Below are 21,412 nucleotides of genomic sequence, written 5' to 3'. Positions count from 1 at the left end.
CAGGCGGACTCCCAACCACTGCGCCACCAGGGAAGTCCAAAATTTACCATTTTAAATTCTAAAACTCAGTAGTGTTACCTTTGTTAACATTGTTGTGTAACAGATCTCTAGAAATTTTTCATCTTGCAAAACTGAAACTGTACCCATAGAACCCATTTCCCCTCCCTTTTAACCCCTGGAAACTATTGTTCTACTTTGTTTCCATGATTTTGACTACTCTAGATATCTCATAAGTGCAGTCATACAGTATTTGTTGTTTTGTGACTACCTTATTTCACAAAACATTATGTCCTCAAGGTTCATCAGTGTTACAGCATGTGACAGGATTTCCTTTTTTAAGGCTGAATAATACTCCATTATATGTATATACCACATTTTCTTTATCCATTTATGTATTGATGGATATTTGGGCTGCTTTCAACTCCTGGCTCTTATGAATAATGCTGCAGTGAACATTGGTGTGACCTCTTTGACTTCTTTGAGATCAAAGTCTTGGATATACATACCCAGAAGTGAACTTGCTGGGGCATATGGTAATTCTGTGACTAGTTTTTTGAGGAGCCTCCAGACTCTTCTTTAGCAGCCACACCATTTTACATTCCTATCAGCAGGACACAAGGGTTCCCATTTCTGTACATTCTTGTCAGCACTTGCTTTTTTTCTGTTTTGTGTTAGTGACCACCCTAATGGATGCGAGGCTGTATCTCAGTGTGGTTTTGATTTGTATTTCTCTCATTAGTGATGCTGAGCATCTTTTCATATGCTTGTTGGTCATTTTGCATATTTTCTTTGGAGAAATGTTTATTCAGGGCCTTTGGCCATTTTAAAATCTGGTTACTTGTATTTTAGTTGTTAAGTTGTAGGAGTTCTTTATATGTTCTGGACATTAACGCCTTACCAGATACATGATTTGCAGTTATTTTCTCCCATTCCATAGGTTTCCTTTTCACTCTGTTGATTGTTTCCTTTCATGTGCAGAAAATTTTGTTTGATGTAATCTTTGTCTTTTCATGCTTTTGTTGCCTTTGCTTTGATCCAAGAAATCGTTGCCAAATCCACTGTCATGAAGCTTCCCCCTGGGCTTTCTGTTAGGAATTTCATAGTTTTAGGTTTTACATTTAGGTCTCTAATCCATTTGGAATAAATTCTTGTATAGGGTTTAATGGCCTAACTTCATTCTTTTGCATTTGGATATCCAGTTTTCACACCATTTGTTAAAAGACTGTCATTTCCCCATTGTGTAGCCTTGGCACCCTTGTAGAACATCATTTGAGTGTATACATAAGAGTTTATTTCTGGGATCTCTATTCTGTTTCACAGGTTTATGTGTCTGTCTATATTCCAGCACCGAACTGTTTTGATTACTGTAGCCTTTTAAAATCAGAAGGTATGAAGCCTTCAGCGTTGTTCTTTTTTCAGATTGTTTTGGCAATTCAGGGTTTCTTGAGATTCCATATGAATTTTAGGATGCTTTTTCCTACTTCTGCAAAAAATGACAGGGATTTTGGTTGGCATTGCATTGAAACTTTTGACCACTTTGGAAAGGATGGACATTTTAACAATATTAAGTCTTTCAATCTCCATGAATATGTCTTTCCGTTTATTTGTGTCTTTTATTTCTTTCAACAAGGTTTTGTAGTTTTCAGTGTAAAGGTCTTTTACTGTCTTGGTTAAGTTTGCGCCTAAATATTTTATTCTTTCTAGTGATATTGTAATGGGATTATTGTCTTAATTTCTTTCTCAGATTGCTCATTGTTTGTATATAGATGTACGTCTGATTTCTTTTTTGTTGTTGAGATATAGTTGATTTACAATATTATATAACTCTCAGGTGTACAACATAGTGATTCACAATTTTTAAAAGTTATACTCCCTTTATAGTTGTTATGAAATATTGGCTATATTCCCTGAGCTGTACAGTATATCCTTGTAGCTTATTTATTTTATACATAATAGTTTGTGCCTTTTAATCTCCTGTCCCTATCTTGCCCCTCTCCCACTTCCTCTCCTCACTGGTATCCACTAGTTTGTTCTCTATATCTGTGAGTCTGTTTCTTTTTTGTTATATTCACTAATTTGTCTTAGCTTTTACATTCCACATGTAACTGATTTTTCGTGTTGATTTTCTATCCTGTAGCATTGCTGAATTCATTTATTAGTTCAGACTTTTTCGTGTGTGTGTGGCTTCTTTAGGGTTATCTAAATATAAGATGTCATCTGTGAACAGTGATACTTTTACTCCTTTCGATTTGGCTGCCTTTTATTTATTTTTCTTGCTTAATTGCTCTTGTGAGGCCCTTCCAGTGCCATGTTGAAGAAATTGGTGAGAGCGTGCAAACTTACCTTGTTCCTTATCTTAGAGGGAAAGCTTTCAGTTATTCACCATTGAGTATGATATTAGCTATGGGCTTTTGACATACGGTCTTTTTAATATTGAGGTAGTTTCCTAACTTGTCGAGTGTTTTTATCATGAGAAGGTGTTGAATTTTGTCAAATGCTTTTTCTGCAACAATTGAGAAGATCATGTGGGTTTTTTTCCCTTTATTCTTTTAATGTGGAGTATTACGTTGATTGCTTTTCATATGTTGAGCTATCCTTGTATTCCAGGGATAAATCCTACTTTGCCATGTTGTGTAATTCTTTTTAATGTGCTGATGAATTTTATATGCTAGCATTTTGTTGAGAATTTTTGTATATATGTTTATCAGGGATATTAGCCTGTAATTTTCTTTTATTTTGGTGTCTTTGGCTTTGGTATCTGGATGATGTGGGCTTCATAAACTGAGTTTGGGAGTGTTCCCTCCACTTCAGTTTTTTGGAAGAGTTGAGAAGGGCTGTTGTTGATTTTCTTTAAATGTCTGGTAAATTCTCCAGTGAAGCCATCTGGTACTTGACTTTTTTGGTTGTTAGGATGTTTTTGATTACTGATTCAATCTCTGTACTTGTTTAGGTCTGTTCAAGTTAATTTCTTCTTGATCCGGTCTTAGTAGGTTGCATATTTCTAGGAAGTTATCCATTTCTTCTAGATTATCCAATTTGTTGCCACAGTGGTGTCTTATGATCCTTCTCTTTCCGTGACATCAGTTATAATGCCTCCTGTTTCATATATGATTTTGTTTGTTTATGCCTTCTTTCTTTTTTCTTAGGTAATCTAGATAAGGTTTTACCAATTAAAATTTTTTTCTATTGATTTTGTATTGTCTATGTCATTTATTTCTGCTGTAATCTTTATTGTTTCCTTCCTTCTTATAACTTGGAGTTTAGTTTGTTTTTTTCTTTTCTAGTTCCTTGAGGTATAAAGTTAGGCCGTTGATTTGAGGGTTGTTGTTTTGTTTTGTTTTTTTGTAAGCATTTACGACCACAAACTTTTCTCTTAGTACTACTTTTGCTGCACCAATTTTCCCATAAATTTAGTATGTTGTGTTTTTGTTTATATATATCTCAGATATTCTCTAGTATCCATTGTGATTTCTTATTTTACTCACTGGATTTTTAAAAGTTTTCCACATATTTGTGACTTTTTTCCATTTTCCTTATGATGTTGATTTCAAGTTTTATTCCATTGTGATTCACAAAGATATTTGGTATGGTTTTCATTGTTTTAAATGTGTTCGGGCTTGTTTTGTGACCTAATATATGATCTATACTGGAGAAAGTTCTGTGTGTGCTTGAGAAGAATGTGTGTTGGGTGAAAATTTCTACATTTGTCTGTTTGATCTTTAGTCTTGTTCATTTCTAGAGATTCCTTACTGATTTTCTGTCTGGAACATCTATCCATTATATAAAATGATGTTCTGAAGACTCCTACTATTATGGTGTTTCTGATTTTCTGTAAAAAAAAACCAATTTTTACATCCTATATTTGGAGGCATAGATGATATGTCCATATATATTTATAAATGTTACATCTGGTCAGTTGACTTTTCATTATGTAGTGTCCTTCTTTGTCTCTTGTAATAGTTTTTGATTTCAAATGCATTTTGTCTTAAATACGTATGGTCACCTCTACTTTGTTTTGCTTACCATTTGAATGGAATATCTTTTTCCTTACTTTTACTTTCAGCCTATTTGTGTCTTTAGACCTAAAGTGTTCCTCTTGTTGATAGCATATAGCAGGATCTTGGGTTTTTTTGTTTTTGTTGTTGTTTTATTGAATCCATTAAGCCAGGGTATATCTTTCTATGGAGAATTTAATCCATTTGGATTTAAAGTAATTATTGTAGGGACAAACTTATTATTGCCATTTTGTTGAATATTTTCTGTTTGTCTTGGAGCTGTTTTGTCTGTCTTCAGTTTTTTCTTACTTCCTGTGTGTTTTGTTTATTTTCTTAATTAGTTAGTAGTGTCAGTGCTTTAATTCATTTCTCATTTTTTTGTGTATCTTCTATAGGTATTTTCTCTGTCATTACCATGGGGATTACATAAAATATCTTAAGTTTACACCTATTTTAAACTAGTAACAACTTCAGTCACATGTTTCCTCTCACTACTTTATGTTATTGATATCATACATAATATCTTTTTGTATTGTGTATACTTTTTTTTTTTTTGCAGTACGCAGGCCTCTCACCGCTGTGGCCTCTCCCGCCACGGAGCACAGGCTCCGGACGCGCAGGCTCAGTGGCCATGGCTCACGGGCCCAGCCGCTCTGCGGCATGTGGGATCTTCCCAGACCGGGGCACGAACCCATGTCCCCTGCATTGGCAGGCGGACTCTCAACCACTGCACCACCAGGGAAGCCCTGTATTGTGTATACTTCAACATAGATTTACAATTATATTTTATACTTAAATTCTGTACCAGAATTATATGTTTTTTGCACCAACTTTACAGTAATGCAGGATTCTGCATTTGTTTGTGTATTTACTTTTACCAGAGAATTTCATATTTTCATTTGCTTTCAAGTTGCTGTCGTGTCCTTTCTTTTTTTTCTTCAGTAAACATTTAATCTTCTTTCCTACAGCATTTGTGAACATAATTTATGAACTATAACATATATACACACATATATACACATGTATACACACATAGATACACATGTATACACACATAGATATATATAATATATATTAGCTTGATGAATTTTTACCAAATAAACATACCAATATTACTATCACTGAGGTTAAAAACTACATTATTACAACCCTATAAACTTCCCCATTGCGCTCTCCCAGTCATTACCCTTTCCCGAAAGGTAACCTATTCTGTCTTTATATAAGATTTATGTCAGTGGATTCATAGAGCTTTTAATCTTTTGTGCCTGGATTCTGTCTTTCAACATTATGCTTTTCAGATTTTTATGTGTTGTTTTGAATAGCTGTAGTTAATTCATTTTTAGTCTGAATGTAACACAATTTATCCTGTTTGCTGTTGAGGGACATATGTACTGTTTTCAGTTTCTGGCTATTTCACATAATGTGCCATGAGCATCTGTGCAAGTGTCTGGTGCTCACAAGCACGTATTTCTGTGAGCTGTATAACTTGAAGTGGAAATGCTGGGTCAAAGGATGTGCATATCTTCAGACTGAGTGGATAATGACAAACTTTTCCAAAGTGGTTGCACAGTTTGCATCCATACCAGCAATGCTGGAGAGTTTTCATTATTCTGTATCCCCACAAATACGTGCTATTGTCTGTTTTGGAACAGCAACAACAAAATAGCCAATATAATGGTGTGTAATGATATACCACTGTGGTTTTAAAGTGAATTTTCCTAATCACTAATGATGTTGAATAGTATTTATCATGGTCTGAGTGTGGGTTGGAAGAAGAATTTCCAGAAACGAAGTATTTTAGAAAAGAGTGAGTTTCTTGAGAACAAAGGGCAGAGTTAGTGAGGGGTGCTGCAAATACAGCGGGCCGAGTTCCTGATAGATCAGGGAGAGCTGATCCTCTTTGTGAGCTAGTAGCCAACTTTTATAGCCTCAGGACAAAGAAAATTCCTGCTGGCAAGATGGCACTAGGTCATTCTTGTCAGGATGCTCTGAGGTTACTACATGGTGATTATTTTGCTTAATACGGAGTCGGGGGGCTCTCTGGTTTAGATTAGGAGAGCCCATGGCAACAGTTGCAGTGGGGGCTTGGTTAATTCTGGAATTTTTGTCCTGTGTCCTTGATACAGGGTGTCCTTGACGTAGGGCTCAACAGTATTTCGTAAGTTTATCAGTTTTTTGGATGTCCTCTTTTATGCCTTTTGTCAGTTATTTAAAACTGGTTGCTGAATGTAAAATGGATGGCTAGTGGGAAGCTATAGCACAGGGAGATTGGCTTGATGCTCCGCGATGACCTAGAGGGGTGGGACGGGGAGGGTGGGAGGGAGACGCGAGAGGGAGGGGACATGGGGACAAATGCATACGCATACCTGACTCACTTTGCCGCACAGCAGAAACCAACACAACACTGCAAAGCAACCACACTCCAACAAAGATACAAAAAAATAAAACTGGTTGCTGTTTTTTCTTATTGATTTACAGTGGTGCTTTATATATTTGAAATATAAGTCCTTTGTCTAATATATGGCTTGCAAACATCTTCTACTTTTCACTCCTAAAGTTGTCTTTTGATGAACAGAACAATGTAGTCTTTATGATCTTTCCTTCAATGCTTATTACTCTTTGTGTTCTGTTTAAGAAAGGTTATAAAGATATGTCTTATGCTATCATCTAGGCACCTTATATTTTTACCTTCCACATTTGGATCTAATCTATCTGGAATTAACGTGTGTGTGTGTGTGTGTGTGTGTGTGTGTGTGTGTGTATCCTATGTGATAGAGATTAAGATTCATATTTTAAAATATGGATGTCTCATTCACCCAAGAAATACTTAATGTAAAGATCATACTTTCCCATCACTCTACCAATGTCATTGTTCTTCAGGATTGCTGTGACTATTGTAGAGCCCTTGAATTTTCATATCAATTTTAGAATCACCTTGTCATTTTCCATTAAAAAATTTCAGGAGAACTTTGAATGGGATTGTATGAGATCTATAGGTCAATATGGAGGAAAATTGACATCTTTGCAACACTGAGTCTTTCATTACTAAATTAGGAAATTTCTCTCTACATCTTTAGTTTCTCTCAGTAATGCTTTTTTGCTTTCTATATTGAGTTTTGAACATCTTTGATTAGATTTATTTCTTTGTATTCATTTTCTGGGTATAAGTATCATTTAAAAATAATGTCATGTTAAAAAGTTTCATTTTCAAATTCTTTTTGAATGATATGTAAAAATACAATTTGTTTTGGTATCTCAATGCTTTTGCTAAATTCACTTATTAATTCTAATAGATCACATATATTCTTTTAGGTTTCTGTATTATTATGTCACCTGTGCCATCTTCCATTCCATTTTTTTTTCTTTTTACATCTTTATTGGAGTATAATTGCTTCACAATGGTGTGCTAGCCTCTGCTGTACAACAAAGTGAATCAGCCACACATACACACACGTTCCCACATCTCCTCCCTCTTGCGTCTCCCTCCCTCCCACCCTCCCCATCCCACCTCTCCAGGCGGTCACAAAGCACCGAGCTGATCTCGCTGTGCTATGCAGCTGCTTCCCACTAGCTATCTACCTTACATTTGGTAGTGTATATATGTCCAGGCCTCTCTCTCTCCTTGTCACAGCTTACCCTTCCCCCTCCCCATATCCTCAACTCCATTCTCTAGTAGGTTTGTGTCTTTGTTCCTGCCTTACCCCTAGGTTCTTCATAACATTTTTTTTCTTAAATTCCATACATATGTGTTAGCATACGGTATTTGTCTTTCTCTTTCTGACTTACTTCACTCTGTATGACAGACTCTAGGTCTATCCACCTCATTACAAATAGCTCAATTTCGTTTCTTTTTATGGCTGAGTAATATTCCATTGTACATATGTGCCACATCTTCTTTATCCATTTATCCGATGATGGACACTTAGGTTGTTTCCATCTCCGGGCTATTGTAAATAGAGCTGCAATGAACATTGTGGTACATGACTCTTTTTGAATTATGGTTTTCTCAGGGTATATGCCCAGTAATGGGATTACTCGGTCATATGGTAGTTCTATTTGTAGTTTTTTTAAGGAACCTCCATACTGTTCTCCACAGTGGCTGTATCAATTTACATTCACACCAGCAGTGCAAGAGGGTTCCCTTTTCTCCACACCCTCTCCAGCATTTATTGTTTCTAGATTTTTTGATGATGGCCATTCTGACTGGTGTGAGATGATATCTCATTGTAGTTTTGATTTGCATTTCTCTACTGATTAATGATGTTGAGCATTCTTTCATGTGTTTGTTGGCAGTCTGTATATCTTCTTTGGAGAAATGTCTGCTTAGGTCTTCTGCCCATTTTTGGATTGGGTTGTTTGGTTTTTTGTTATTGAGCTGCATGAGCTGCTTATAAATTTTGGAGATTAATCCTTTGTCAGTTGCTTCATTTGCAAATATTTTCTCCCATTCTGAGGGTTGTCTTCTGGTCTTGTTTATGGTTTCCTTTGCTGTGCAAAAGCTTTAAAGTTTCATTAGGTCCCATTTGTTTATTTTTGTTTTTATTTCCATTTCTCTAGGAGGCAGGTCAAAAAGAATCTCGCTGTGATTTATGTCATAGAGTGTTCTGCCTACGTTTTCCTCTAAGAGTTTGATAGTTTCTGGTCTTACATTTAGGTCTTTAATCCATTTTGAGCTTATTTTTGTGTATGGTGTTAGGGATTGATCTAATCTCATACTTTTACATGTACATGTCCAGTTTTCCCAGCACTACTTATTGAAGAGGCCGTCCTTTCTCCACTGTACATTCCTGCCTCCTTTGTCAAAGATAAGGTGACCATATGTGCATGGGTTTATCTCTGGGCTTTCTATCCTGTTCCATTGATCTATGTTTCTGTTTTTGTGCCAGTACCATACTGTTTTGATTACTATAGCTTTGTAGTATAGTCTGACGTCAGGGAGCCTGATTCCTCCAGCTCCATTTTTCATTCTCAAGATTGCTTTGGCTATTCGGGGTCTTTTGTGTTTCCATATAAATTGTGAAAGTTTTTGTTCTAGTTCTCTGAAAAATGCCATTGGTAGTTTGATAGGGATTGCATTGAATCTGTAGATTGCTTTGGGTAGTAGAGTCATTTTCACAATGTTGATTCTTCCAATCCAAGAACATGGTATATCTCTCCATCTATTTGTATCATCTTTAATTTCTTTCATCAGTGTCTTATAATTTTCTGCATACAGGTCTTTTGTCTCCTTAGCTAGGTTTATTCCTAGATATTTTTTTCTTTTTGTTGCAATGGTAAATGGGAGTGTTTTCTTGAGTACACTGTCAGATTTTTCATCATTAGTGTATAGGAATGCCAGAGATTTCTGTGCATTAATTTTGTATCCTGCTACTTTACCAAATTCATTGATTAGCTCTAGTAGTTTTCTGGTAGCATCTTTAGGATTCTCTATGTATAGTATCATGTCATCTGCAAACAGTGACAGCTTTACTTCTTCTTTTCCAATTTGGATTCCTTTTCTTCTCTGATTGCTGTCGCTAAAACTTCCAAAACTATGTTGAATAAGAGTGGTGAGAGTGGGCAACCTTGTCTTGTTCCTGATCTTAGTGGAAATGCTTTCAGTTTTTCACCATTGAGGACGATGTGGGCTGTGGGTTTGTCATATATGGCCTTTATTATGTTGAGGAAAGTTTCCTCAATGCCTACTTTCTTCAGGGTTTTTATCATAAATGGGTGTTGAATTTTGTCGAAAGCTTTCTCTGCATCTATAGAGATGATAATATGGTTTTTCTCCTTCAATTTGCTAATATGGTGTATCACGATTAATTTGCGTATATTGAAGAATCCTTGCATTCCTGGAATAAACCCCACTTGATCATGGTGTATGATCCGTTTAATGTGCTGTTGGATTCTGTTTGCTAGTATTTTGTTGAGAATTTTTGCATCTATGTGCATCAGTGATATTGGCCTGTAGTTTTCTTTCTTTGTGACATCCTTGTCTGGTTTTGGTATCAGGGTGATGGTGGCCTCGTAGAATGAGTTTGGGAGTGTTCCTCCCTCTGCTATATTTTGGAAGAGTTTGAGAAAGATAGGTGTTAGCTCTTCTCTAAATGTTTGATAGAATTCGCCTGTGAAGCCATCTGGTCCTGGGCTTTTGTTTGTTGGAAGATTTTTAATCACAGTTTCAATTTCAGTGCTTGTGATTGGTCTGTTCATATTTTCTATTTCTTCCTGATTCAGTCTTGGCAGGTTGTGCATTTCTAAGAATTTGTCCATTTCTTCCAGGTTGTCCATTTTATTGGCATAGAGTTGCTTGTAGTAATCTCTCATGATCTTTTGTATTTCTGCAGTGTCAGTTGTTACTTCTCCTTTTTCATTTCTAATTCTATTGATTTGAGTCTTCCCCCTTTTTTTCTTGATGAGTCTGGCTAATGGTTTATCAATTTTGTTTATCTTCTCAAAGAACCAGCTTTTAGTTTTATTGATCTTTGCTATCATTTCCTTCATTTCTTTTTCATTTATTTCTGATCTGGTTTTTATGATTTCTTTCCTTCTGCTAACTTTGGGGTTTTTTTGTTCTTCTTTCTCTAATTGCTTTAGGTGCAAGGTTAGGTTGTTTATTCGAGATGTTTCCTGTTTCGTAAGGTAGGATTGTATTGCTATAAACTTCCCTCTTAGAACTGCTTTTGCTGCATCCCATAGATTTTGGGTCGTCGTGTCTCCATTGTCATTTGTTTCTAGGTATTTTTTGATTTCCTCTTTGATTTCTTCAGTGATCACGTCGTTATTAAGTACTGTATTGTTTAGCCTCCATGTGTTTGTATTTTTTACAGATCTTTTCCTGTAATTGATATCTAGTCTCATAGCATTGTGGTTGGAAAAGATACTTGATACAATTTATTTTCTTAAATTTACCAAGGCTTGATTTGTGACCCAAGATATGATCTATCCTGGAGAATGTTCCATGAGGACTTGAGAAAAATGTGTATTCTGTTGTGTTTGGATGGAATGTCCTATAAATATCAATTAAGTCCATCTTGTTTAATGTATCATTTAAAGCTTGTGTCTCCTTATTTATTTTCATTTTGGATGATCTGTCCATTGGTGAAAGTGGGGTGTTGAAGTCCCCTACTATGAATGTGTTGCTGTCGATTTCCCCTTTTATGGCTGTTAGTATTTGCCTTATGTGTTGAGGAGCTCCTAAGATGGGTGCATAAATATTTAGAATTGTTATATCTTCTTCTTGGATCAATCCCTTGATCATTATGTTGTGTCCTTCTTTGTCTCTTCTAATAGTCTTTATTTTAAAGTCTATTTTGTCTGATATGAGAATTGCTACTCCAGCTTTCTTTTGGTTTCCATTTGCATGAAATATCTTTTTCCATCCCCTCACTTTCAGTCTGTATGTGTCTCTAGGTCTGAAGTGGTCTCTTGTAGACAGCAAATATATGGGTCTTGTTTTTGTATCCATTCAGCCAATCTGTGTCTTTTGGTGGGAGCATTTAGTCCATTTATATTTAAGGTAATTATCGATCTGTATGTTCCCATTTCCACTTTCTTAATTGTTTTGGGTTCGTTATTGTAGGTCTTTTCCTTCTCTTGTGTTTCTTGCCTAGAGAAGTTCCTTTAGCAGTTGTTGTAAAGCTGGTTTAGTGGTGCTGAACTCTCTCAGCTTTGCTTGTCTGTAAAGGTTTTAATTTCTCCATCAAATCTGAATGAGATCCTTGCTGGGTAGAGTAATCTTGGTTGCAGGTTTTTCTCTTTCATCACTTTAAATATGTCCTGCCCAGTCCCTTCTAGCTTGCAGAGTTTCTGCTGAAAGGTCAGCTGTTAACCTTATGGGGATTCCCTTGTGTGTTATTTTTTGTTTTTCCCTTGCTGCTTTTAATATGTTTTCTTTGTATTTAATTTTTGGCAGTTTGATTAATATGTGTCTTGGCGTGTTTCTCCTTGGATTTATCCTGTATGGGACTCTCTGTGCTTCCTGGACTTGACTAACTATTTCCTTTCCCATATTAGGGAAGTTTTCAACTATAATCTCTTCAAATATTTTCTCAGTCCCTTTCTTTTTCTCTTCTTTTTCTGGAACCTCTATAATTCAAATGTTCGTGCGTTTGATGTTGTTCCAGAGGTCTCCGAGACTGTCCTCAGTTCTTTTCATTCTTTTTTCTTTATTCTGCTCTGCAGTAGTTATTTCCACTATTTTATCTTCCAGGTCACTTACCCGTTCTTCTGCCTCAGTTATTCTGCTATTGATCCCATCTAGAGTATTTTTCATTTCATTTATTGTGTTGTTCATCGTTGTGTGTTTCATCTTTAATTCTTCTAGGTCCTTGTTAAATGTTTCTTGCATTTTGTCTATTCTATTTCCAAGATTTTGGATCATCTTTACTATCATTATTCTGAATTCTTTTTCAGGTAGACTGCCTATTTCCTCTTCATTTGTTAGGTCTGGTGGGTTTTTATGTTGCTCCTTCATCTGCTGTGTGTTTTTCTGTCTTCTCATTTTGCTTATCTTACTGTGTTTGGGGTCTCCTTTTTGCAGGCTGTAGGATCGTAGTTCCCGTTGTTTTTGGTGTCTGTCCCTAGTGGCTAAGGTTGGTTCAATGGGTTGTGTAGGCTTCCTGGTGGAGGGGACTAGTGCCTGTGTTGTGCTGGATGAGGCTGGATCTTGTCTTTCTGGTGGGAAGGTCTACGTTGGTGGTGTGCTTTGGGGTGTCTGTGGACTTATTATGATTTTAGGCAGCCTCTCTGCTAATGGGTGGGGTTGTATTCCTGTCTTGCTAGTTGTTTGGCATATGATGTCCAGCACTGTAGCTTGCTGGTCATTGAGTGAAGCTGGGTGCTGGTGTTGAGATGGAGATCTCTGGGAGATTTTCACCGTTCGCTATTATGTGGAGCTGGGAGGTCTCTTGTGGACCAGTGTCCTGAAGTTGTCTCTCCCACCTCAGAGGCACAGCACTGACTCCTGGCTGCAGCACCAAGAGCCTTTCATCCACACGCCTCAGAATAAAAGGGAGAAAAAGTAGAAAGAAAGAATTAGTAGAAGTAGAAAGAGAGAAAGAAAGAAAGAAAGAAAAAATGCAGGGAGCGAGGGAGGGAGGAAGGAAGGAAGAAAGGAGGGAAGGAAGAAAAAAAGAATGGAGATAAAGTAAAATAAAATAAAGTAAGATAAAATATAATAAAGTTATTAAAATAAAAAACTAATTAAGAGAAAAAAATTAAAAAAACAAACAAAAAAAACGGATGGATAGAACCCTAGGACAAATGGTGGAAGCAAAGCTATACAGACAAAATCTCACACAGAAGCATACACACTCACAAAAAGAGGAAAAGGGGAAAAAATCATAAATCTTGCTCTCAAAGTCCACCTCCTTAATTTGGGATGATTGGTTGTCTATTCAGTTATTTCACAGATGCAGGTACATCAAGCTGATTGTGGAACTTTAATCCGCTGCTCCTGAAGCTGCTGGGAGAGATTTCCCTTTCTCTTCTTTGTTCTCCCAGCTCCCAGGGGCTCAGCTTTGGATTTGGCCCCGCCTCTGCATGTAGGTCGCCAGAGGGCGTCTGTTCTTCACTCCGACAGGACGGGGTTAAAGGAGCCGCTGATTCGGGGGCTGTGGCTCACTCAGGCCGGGGGGAGGGAGGGGTACGGATGCCGGGTGAGCGTGCGGCAGCAGAGGCCGGCTTGACATTGCACCAGCCTGAGGCGCGCCGTGTGTTCTCCCGGAGGAGTTGACCCTGGATCCCGGGACCCTGGCAGTGGCGGGCTGCACAGGCTCCCCGGAAAGGGGGTATGGATAGTAGGAGTTGTTCCACGTGTAGATGTATTTCTGGTGCATCTGTGGCGAGGAAGGTGATCTCCGCGTCTTACTCTTCCGCCATCTTCCCGGAATCCTCCAAGTGTCCTTTCATTTCTACCTAAGGACTCCTTTTAGCGTTTCTGGTATGGTGGATTTAGTGGTGATGAATGCCATCAGGTTTTTATTTACTGGGACAATCTTAATTTTGCCTTCATTTTTGAATGATAGTTTTGCTGGTTATGGTATTCTTGCTTGGCAGTTTTTTCTTTCAGCACTTTGAGTATGTCATTCCACTCCCTTGTGGCCTGCTAGGTTTGTGCTGAGAAAACCATTGATAATCTTATGGGAGCTGCCTTAAATGTGATGGGTCGTTTTTCTCTTGCTACTTTTAAAATCTTTGTGACTTTTGACAGCTTGACTATAATGTTTCTTAGTGTAGGTCTCTGAGTTAATTCCAGTTGGAAGTTTTTCACCTTCTTGAATTTGTCAGTTTTTTCCCTCAAATTTGGGAAGTTTCTGGCCATTATTTAAGTAGGCTTTCTGCCCACTTTCTTTCTTCTCATTCTTGGTCTCCCTAATTTGTATATTGGTCCATTTGATGGTGTCTAATAAATCCCTTAGTCTGTCTTTACATTTTTCGTTCTTTTTTCTATTTGGTGGTCTAACTCAATAATTTCAAGTGACTCGTCTTCAGGTTTGCTGATAGTTTGATAGTCTTTTTTTTGTTTTGTTTTGCGGTATGTGGGCCTCTCATTGCTGTGGCCTCTCCCGTTGCAGAGCACAGGCTCCGGATGCGCAGGCTCAGCGGCCATGGCTCACGGGCCTAGCCGCTCCGCGGCATGTGGGATCTTCCTGGACCGGGGCATGAACCCGTGTCCCCTGCATCGGCAGGCGGACTCTCAACCACTGTGCCACCAGGGAAGCCCTACAGTCTGGTTTTGATCCCCTCTCTTAAAGGTTTCGATTCAGTTATTGTGCTCTTCAGCTTCAGAATTTCTATTGGTTCTATTATAAAGTTTCTTTTTCTTCTTGCATTGTTTTCCTGATTTCATTTCATTTTCTGTCCTTTCTTATCTCATTGAGCATCTTAATGTTAGTCATTTTGAATTCTCTGTTGGGTAGTTCATAGATCTGTTTCTTCAGTTTCTGGAATTTTATTTCTTTGATTGATCCATATTTCCCTGTTTTTTTGTATGTCTGGTTCTCTTTTGTTGAAATTAGGGCATTTGAAAAAATAACCTCCCCATCTTTTTGGAATATCTGTATACAGATGAAGACCTTTACTAGTCAGTCTGGGTAGATACTCTGGTGTCCTCTCAAACCTATTTTTAAAGATGCATTTTCTTGGAGCTTGTGCATGTATCTTTCATCTGAAGAGGTTTATCTCTTTCTACTTGGGAACTTCCCATCCCTCACCTGGTATCTACTTTCCATATTGCAGTCTTATGCTGCTTTAGCAAGCCATGACTGGAGTTACCGCTGTTTTCTGTCTGTGTTACTGCAATTTTTCTGGTTTGGTACCAAGCCAAGGGGTTCAAGTTTGTTCTCATCTAGTCCCCAGACGTCCAGCTTGTGCTGCTTTATCCAAGTCAGGTGAGACTGAAGCCAGTGCCTTATCAGTACCCCCAAAAAGCCAGAATATTGCCTGCAAATTCCACTCTTCTCTTTCCTTCCCAAAGGAGAGGACAGTTGTTGGGAAGTCTTTCTTGATTGCACCACACTGTGCGAGGAAGGGGATGGAGCATGGTGGGTAGGGGCAGCAGACTTTCCTACCCACTACCATATGTCTCCTGGGGCTTGCTTTCACTTGGGGTTCTATAATCTCTCAACAGGTTTCTGGACTTCTTACCAGTGAAATTTGTTCTTATATTGCTAAATCATTGTCCTCATGAGGTAAGGAGGGCATAGGATTTCCAGTTCTGCCGTCTTGCTGATGTCACCGCACTGTAGTGTTTAAGGTCTTCCCTCTGATGACTCTAAGCCCTGTTATACTTATTTATTATGCGTATACTGCTCCTTTTTTGTTTTCCCTGCAATGTTGTTTACCTTCATTTTAACTATTTTGAGTGTACTAATTACTCAAAGACTTGTTAGAAGATGCATTTCTTTCCCCTAAAATTTTTAAACTTTTTCGAGTAATACTACAGTGTTACTTTCATTTGCTTTTCTATTTATTTCAAATGTTTTTGCATCCACAGCCAGGTTAGAAGAGTTTATCTTAATTCTTTATCTTTTGTCTCCTCTACACAGATAACTAGTACAACACTATACTGTTTGGTTAAAATCATCCTTTTATCCTATAAAAAGCAGCAAGATATATTTGTTGTTGAGAAGAGTGATTAGTGGCATCTGCTTGATGTGATCCTAAGCACTTACCACCTTTTGTTTAGTATTATATGTATTATTATACTTAATTAACTCTTGAGTGGAGTTATTTATTTTTCTCAATTTAAGAAATAAATGATGATAGTGTCATTAATGATGGAGGCCCAAATAATGGTGATTAGCATATAAATATTAGAATTCTCTTTCTATATTCCCTGTTTTGGGGAGCCGAAAAGGGTTAAATTAGTTTGTTCTGAAGTTTAGAATTGGGACATCTTTTTATGAAATTGTAAGTCACATAGTGGCAAGTATTTATTTTTTAAGCAAAAATTGTAAAAATAATTTTGATTTGTGACCTAGGATACCACTTAATTGGCAATCAATTACTTCTGGGGAAAAATAAATACTTACCTTGTTTGTTGAGTTTCTGCCTGTAATCGTGCCTGATCTGCCTGATATATAGGAGGCATTCACTAGATATTTATTGAATGAGTGTCTAATTATTCTTTAGATTCATATTAATGTTTACTGAACCGTTAGAACATATAAGCTACTTTCATATTCTCTATTTTATTTACTCATATCAAAAACTGAGGTTTAAGAATTATTCTATTCACTTTTCATATGATAAGCAGTTGTGTCATCTTAGACTAAGTAATTTGTGTAAGGGGTTTAACAAGTGGCAATGCCAAGATTTAAATTTTTTTCTCAGTAAGATTTTCCACTATATTAGAGAAATAACAGATAACATATTGACAAGGCATTTAAAGGTCTTATTTTAAAAGATCCCTTGTGAACTGGGTTTTATTTTACCTTGGTATTTTTCTCCCCTAGAATCCACCAAACCCACCTGTATCACCAGGAAAGTCTGTAGTTGATGGCGGCAGCAATAACAGTGTGCCCTACAGGTGAGAATTGTAAACAGTCTATTTATCAAGTTTTTAATTAAGAGAACAAGGTTCTGGTTTTCTTTGCAGAAAATCTTGGAACGTGATTCTGTGTATTTATGTAGAGGTAAGTGTTTGGTGCAGTGGGTTAAGTATATTTGCTTCCTTTTTGCTTTGTTGTAACTGTTCACCTATGGATATTGATTTTGCTAATTTATTATAAGGCTTTCTTTAACCACTTGTGTTAAATAGTATTAAGTAACTGAGAAATGCTTTCATCAGGGGTGATAAAATCTAATGTGTGCAGATATTCGGACCTACATTTGGTTCTCAGGTTCAAGTATTGAAGACATAGAATATAGAAGGAAGACTCTCCCCTAATGCTGTAGACCCCAGCATTCCGAAGTCTTTGCGCCAGCTTTGCTTCACTGCCTTCACTCTCAGTTTAATGCTTTAATATCCAAGTCTAGCCACCCTTTTTTCCAAGGGGCCACTGCTTTCTCTATACATAAATAGATATTCCCTAGAATGGCATATCAAGTGACCATTTGTGTGTATATATATTTCATAGAAATGCAAACACAGTGAGACAGATGTTGGAGTCCAAAAGAAATATAAGCGAGAGCACACCGCCATCCTTTCAAACCCCTGTGAATACAGGTAATATTCTTAACACTGAAATACATTTTCTTAGGAATTAAAGGTTTTGGTTCTCTTTTCTTACGTTCTTTTGAGGTTGAAATGGACTAAGAAACTGAGCACAGTTATGTAAAACTGAGTGCTAAGCACAAAGTTTATTTAAAAATCAAGATCGCAGATATGCATGAAAATACAGAAATTCAGATCTCTACTCTAGTGGTTCTCAAACCTTTGGGTCTTCACATCCCCTTATTATAATCTTAAAAATTATTAAGAATCCAAAGAGCTTTGTTTATGTGGGTGTACTAATTGATATTTACTATGGTGAAAATTAAAACATAAAATTTTTTAATGTTTATTTATTCACTTTAAAATGATTACAAACCTATATTATGAACCATAAGTAACATGTTTTGATGAAAAGTAGCTCTTTTCCAAGCTTTAAAAAAATTAGCAAAAAGAGTGTTATTGTGTTAAAATTTTATAAATCTCTTTTATACCTCACTTAAAACATTAAGATGGCTGAAGATACTTGGATTCTCATATCTGCATCTGCATTCAATCTGTTGCAATTTGTTGTTATAGTTGAAATATGTGAAGAAAATTCAGCCTCATACCAATATGTAGTTGGAAAAGGCCTAGCCCTTTTAGTGAGTTGTGGATATTCTTCTTTGATACAGCAAGTAGTAGTTTCTTACAGGTTAGTTGCAAAGTGGAATCAGAAACCACACCAATAAACTTTTCTAAATTTTTCATTAAAATTCATTTGTCTGTCTTGTACTTGGATGGATCTTTTACTAATATCATTGATCATTTGGAAAATATTCACTGAGTTTTCTGAGTGTTCCAAATGTTGACACATTTCATTAATAAATTTTTTTTAAAAATCGTATTTATTTATTTCACTATCAGTTCTTCTCAGACAAGTCTTTAAAGATTTGGGAAGCTGTCATGCCCTCAGTGGCAGGTAGACGTATTTTCCAAAGTTCTAATTTTTTTTTTTTTCTTTTTTTTTGTGGTACGCGGGCCTCTCACTGTTGTGGCCTCTCCCGTTGCGGAGCACAGTCTCCGGACGCGCAGGCTCAGCGGCCATGGCTCACGAGCCCAGCCGCTCCGCGGCATGTGGGATCTTCCCGGACCGGGGCATGAACCCGTGTCCCCTGCATCGGCAGGCGGACTCTCAACCACTGTGCCACCAGGGAAGCCCCATAATGAACATTCTTAAATGAAACTGATTTTGTTTGGCTTTTACTGTGCACATGTGGTGTTAAGGAGTGCAGTGATGGTTTGGTACGACTACCTTGATTTTTATACTGAGACATCAAAAGTTTTACTCACCATTGCTTTTGCTCCATCATTGTAAATATCTACACAGTAAAAAAGTCAAATAATGTTTTCTTATTGTTATGGAAATTGTTTGGACATTTCAAACTTCCTGAAAGGGTCTCAGTAATCCCCAGGTGTCTCCCTAGACTGCACCTTGAGAATTGCTGCTCTAGCGTGCCTATGATTTTGGAAAGACTACAAATCATTGAGAAGAAACTTGGACATTGATTTTAAACCTGTTCAAATGAGAATAAACACAAATGGTTGAACTAAAATGACTGTAAAACTACAGTGACAAGCATTTTGATTTTCTCTGCTCTTTGTTATCTACTCCTTAATTCATCTCCCATCTTCACCGCGCTATTTTCCATATCACATAATGTCAATAGAGTGTTAATAGAGACAGCCTCTCCTCACCAGTTCCTCCCCAGGGAATCCAGTAAAATTTTTGATCCACAGATAGAGGTTTCACATTGTCCAAATGACAAAATACCATCACCAGGTTTACCTGTTATTCATTAATGGTACTCTTTCTAGATTTTCTATTTGAGTTTATGTATTGCCAGTGTTCTAAGGCATTTATAATATATTTAATGTACTTTCAAAATTGTCTATACAATTTTACCTAGTTTTCAATGTTTTTTAGTTGTTTTTCCAACTAGTTACTCTGAACTAAGTATAATAATTTTCAGAGACTTTTATACAGAGATAGCAGTCCTCTGCCTTAATCATAAAACATGTGCTATTTTCATAATGTACCAAATACAGATGCAAAAATGCTTCTACAGATAATCTAAGAGTTCAAGGATTTAAATCTTGAATTAAAAATTTAATTATGAGAGACTTGCGTGTATATACTGCAATACATCAAATTTGTATTATATTATCTTAGCTGATAAAGATAGCTATTTAAGCTGAGACTTCTTTTTTCTTTTTATAGTATCTTCAACCAATCTTGTCACTCCTCCAACAGTTGTCAGTAGTCAACCTAAATTGCAGCCTCCAGTGACGTCGGGTTCTCTGACAGCAACGTCAGTTCTTCCTGCACCCAACACAGCTACAGTAGTTGCTTCTACTCAGGTGCCTAGTGGAAATCCCCAACCTACAATCTCTTTACAGTCTTTACCAGTGATTTTGCATGTACCTGTTGCTGTATCCTCCCAACCTCAGCTCCTACAGAGCCATCCAGGGACTTTAGTGACCAATCAACCATCTGGCAACGTTGAATTCATTTCTGTACAAAGCCCACCTACAATGAGTGGTCTAACCAAAAATCCAGTATCTTTGCCATCCTTGCCAAACCCCACTAAACCAAACAACGTTCCTTCTGTGCCCAGTCCTAGTATTCAAAGGAATTCTCCTGCCGGTGCTGCACCATTAGGAACAACACTTGCTGTACAGGCTGTTCCAACAGCGCACTCTATTGTACAAGCCACAAGGACTTCTTTACCCACAGTAGGCCCATCAGGACTCTATAGTCCATCAAATAATCGAGGCCCTATACAGATGAAAATTCCAATTTCTGCTTTTAGTACTTCATCTCCTGCAGAACAGAGCAGCATGGCCACCACAAGAATTGGTAAGTCAATATGGACGTTTAATAATAGAAATGCAAGCATGTTAATAGTCTATAGGTAATTGAACATGTGTGAGTGAGTGTGTGTGTGTGTGTTTGTGTGTGTAAGTGACTACCATTACTGGAAGAGCAGAGTAAATAGAATTTTCACGGAGATTATTTTTAGTAAGTTTTTTGTTACCTAAGAGAAATGATGTTGTTACAGTGGGATTTGAGAGAGAGTTTGAGTGAGAAGTTAGCATTTGTAATTTATCTTTTACTAGTTTTCCTAATCTGTGCGAATCTTTAATTTAGGCTTTGTAGCAAGCATTATGAATTACTTTTCTAATACATTTTTCAGATATATCTGAATAGAGCAAGTATATTTTAAAGGATCTAATTGACATAATATATGCTAATAAGAAGAAAATAAAAACCACATATCTTCCCTACCCATTTGGAAAAATCCTCTGTGCAATCACTCATATCTTGCAAATTTGAGAGGTTTAAAACTAGGTCTTCCCTCTTTAATTTACTACAGAATGTTTGCTTGCTTTTTGTTTTCTCTTTTATATATTTTTCCGTTATGACATATGATTATGTTTGCATATGTATATATACTTCGAAGTGTTGCAAAAAGGAGAACTTGATTGCTCCTGTTTTTAAAATCTGTAAAACTCTATGTCTTCCTTGTTCTTCAAAAGCATACATTTTTTATGCATTCTTGAACTTGCTTATTCTTTATTTCTGATTTCACATTTATCCCCACTGCTTTTGGAAAGACAGGAAAGAGAGCCTAGGCATCATGTATATAATGAAATTGCCAATAGTATCTGTCTTACTGATGTAGGAAGTGACCATGGAATATAAGAAACAGATTATAAAGTACAAAATTACTCTTAC

The 21,412-nt window shown here is 36.9% G+C and overlaps 1 protein-coding gene across 3 annotated transcripts in view; it reads left to right on the top strand.

Annotated features, from left to right (window-relative positions):
• Positions 1-21,412, top strand: part of ATF7IP (activating transcription factor 7 interacting protein) — a 127,629-nt gene that overhangs the window by 82,047 nt on the left and 24,170 nt on the right. For all 3 annotated transcript variants that reach the window (XM_019937285.3, XM_033867019.2, XM_019937293.3), the window contains exons 7-9: positions 16,937-17,010; positions 17,561-17,649; positions 19,895-20,533. In XM_019937285.3, coding sequence (XP_019792844.2) covers positions 16,937-17,010; positions 17,561-17,649; positions 19,895-20,533 — 802 coding nt within the window. The remainder of the gene's footprint in view (positions 1-16,936; positions 17,011-17,560; positions 17,650-19,894; positions 20,534-21,412) is intronic.

The sequence above is a fragment of the Tursiops truncatus genome, chromosome 11, assembly GCF_011762595.2.
Source record: "Tursiops truncatus isolate mTurTru1 chromosome 11, mTurTru1.mat.Y, whole genome shotgun sequence".
Lineage (NCBI taxonomy): Eukaryota > Metazoa > Chordata > Mammalia > Artiodactyla > Delphinidae > Tursiops > Tursiops truncatus.
Note: the sequence above shows the minus strand (reverse complement) of the source record. Positions and strands in the feature narration are given on the sequence as shown.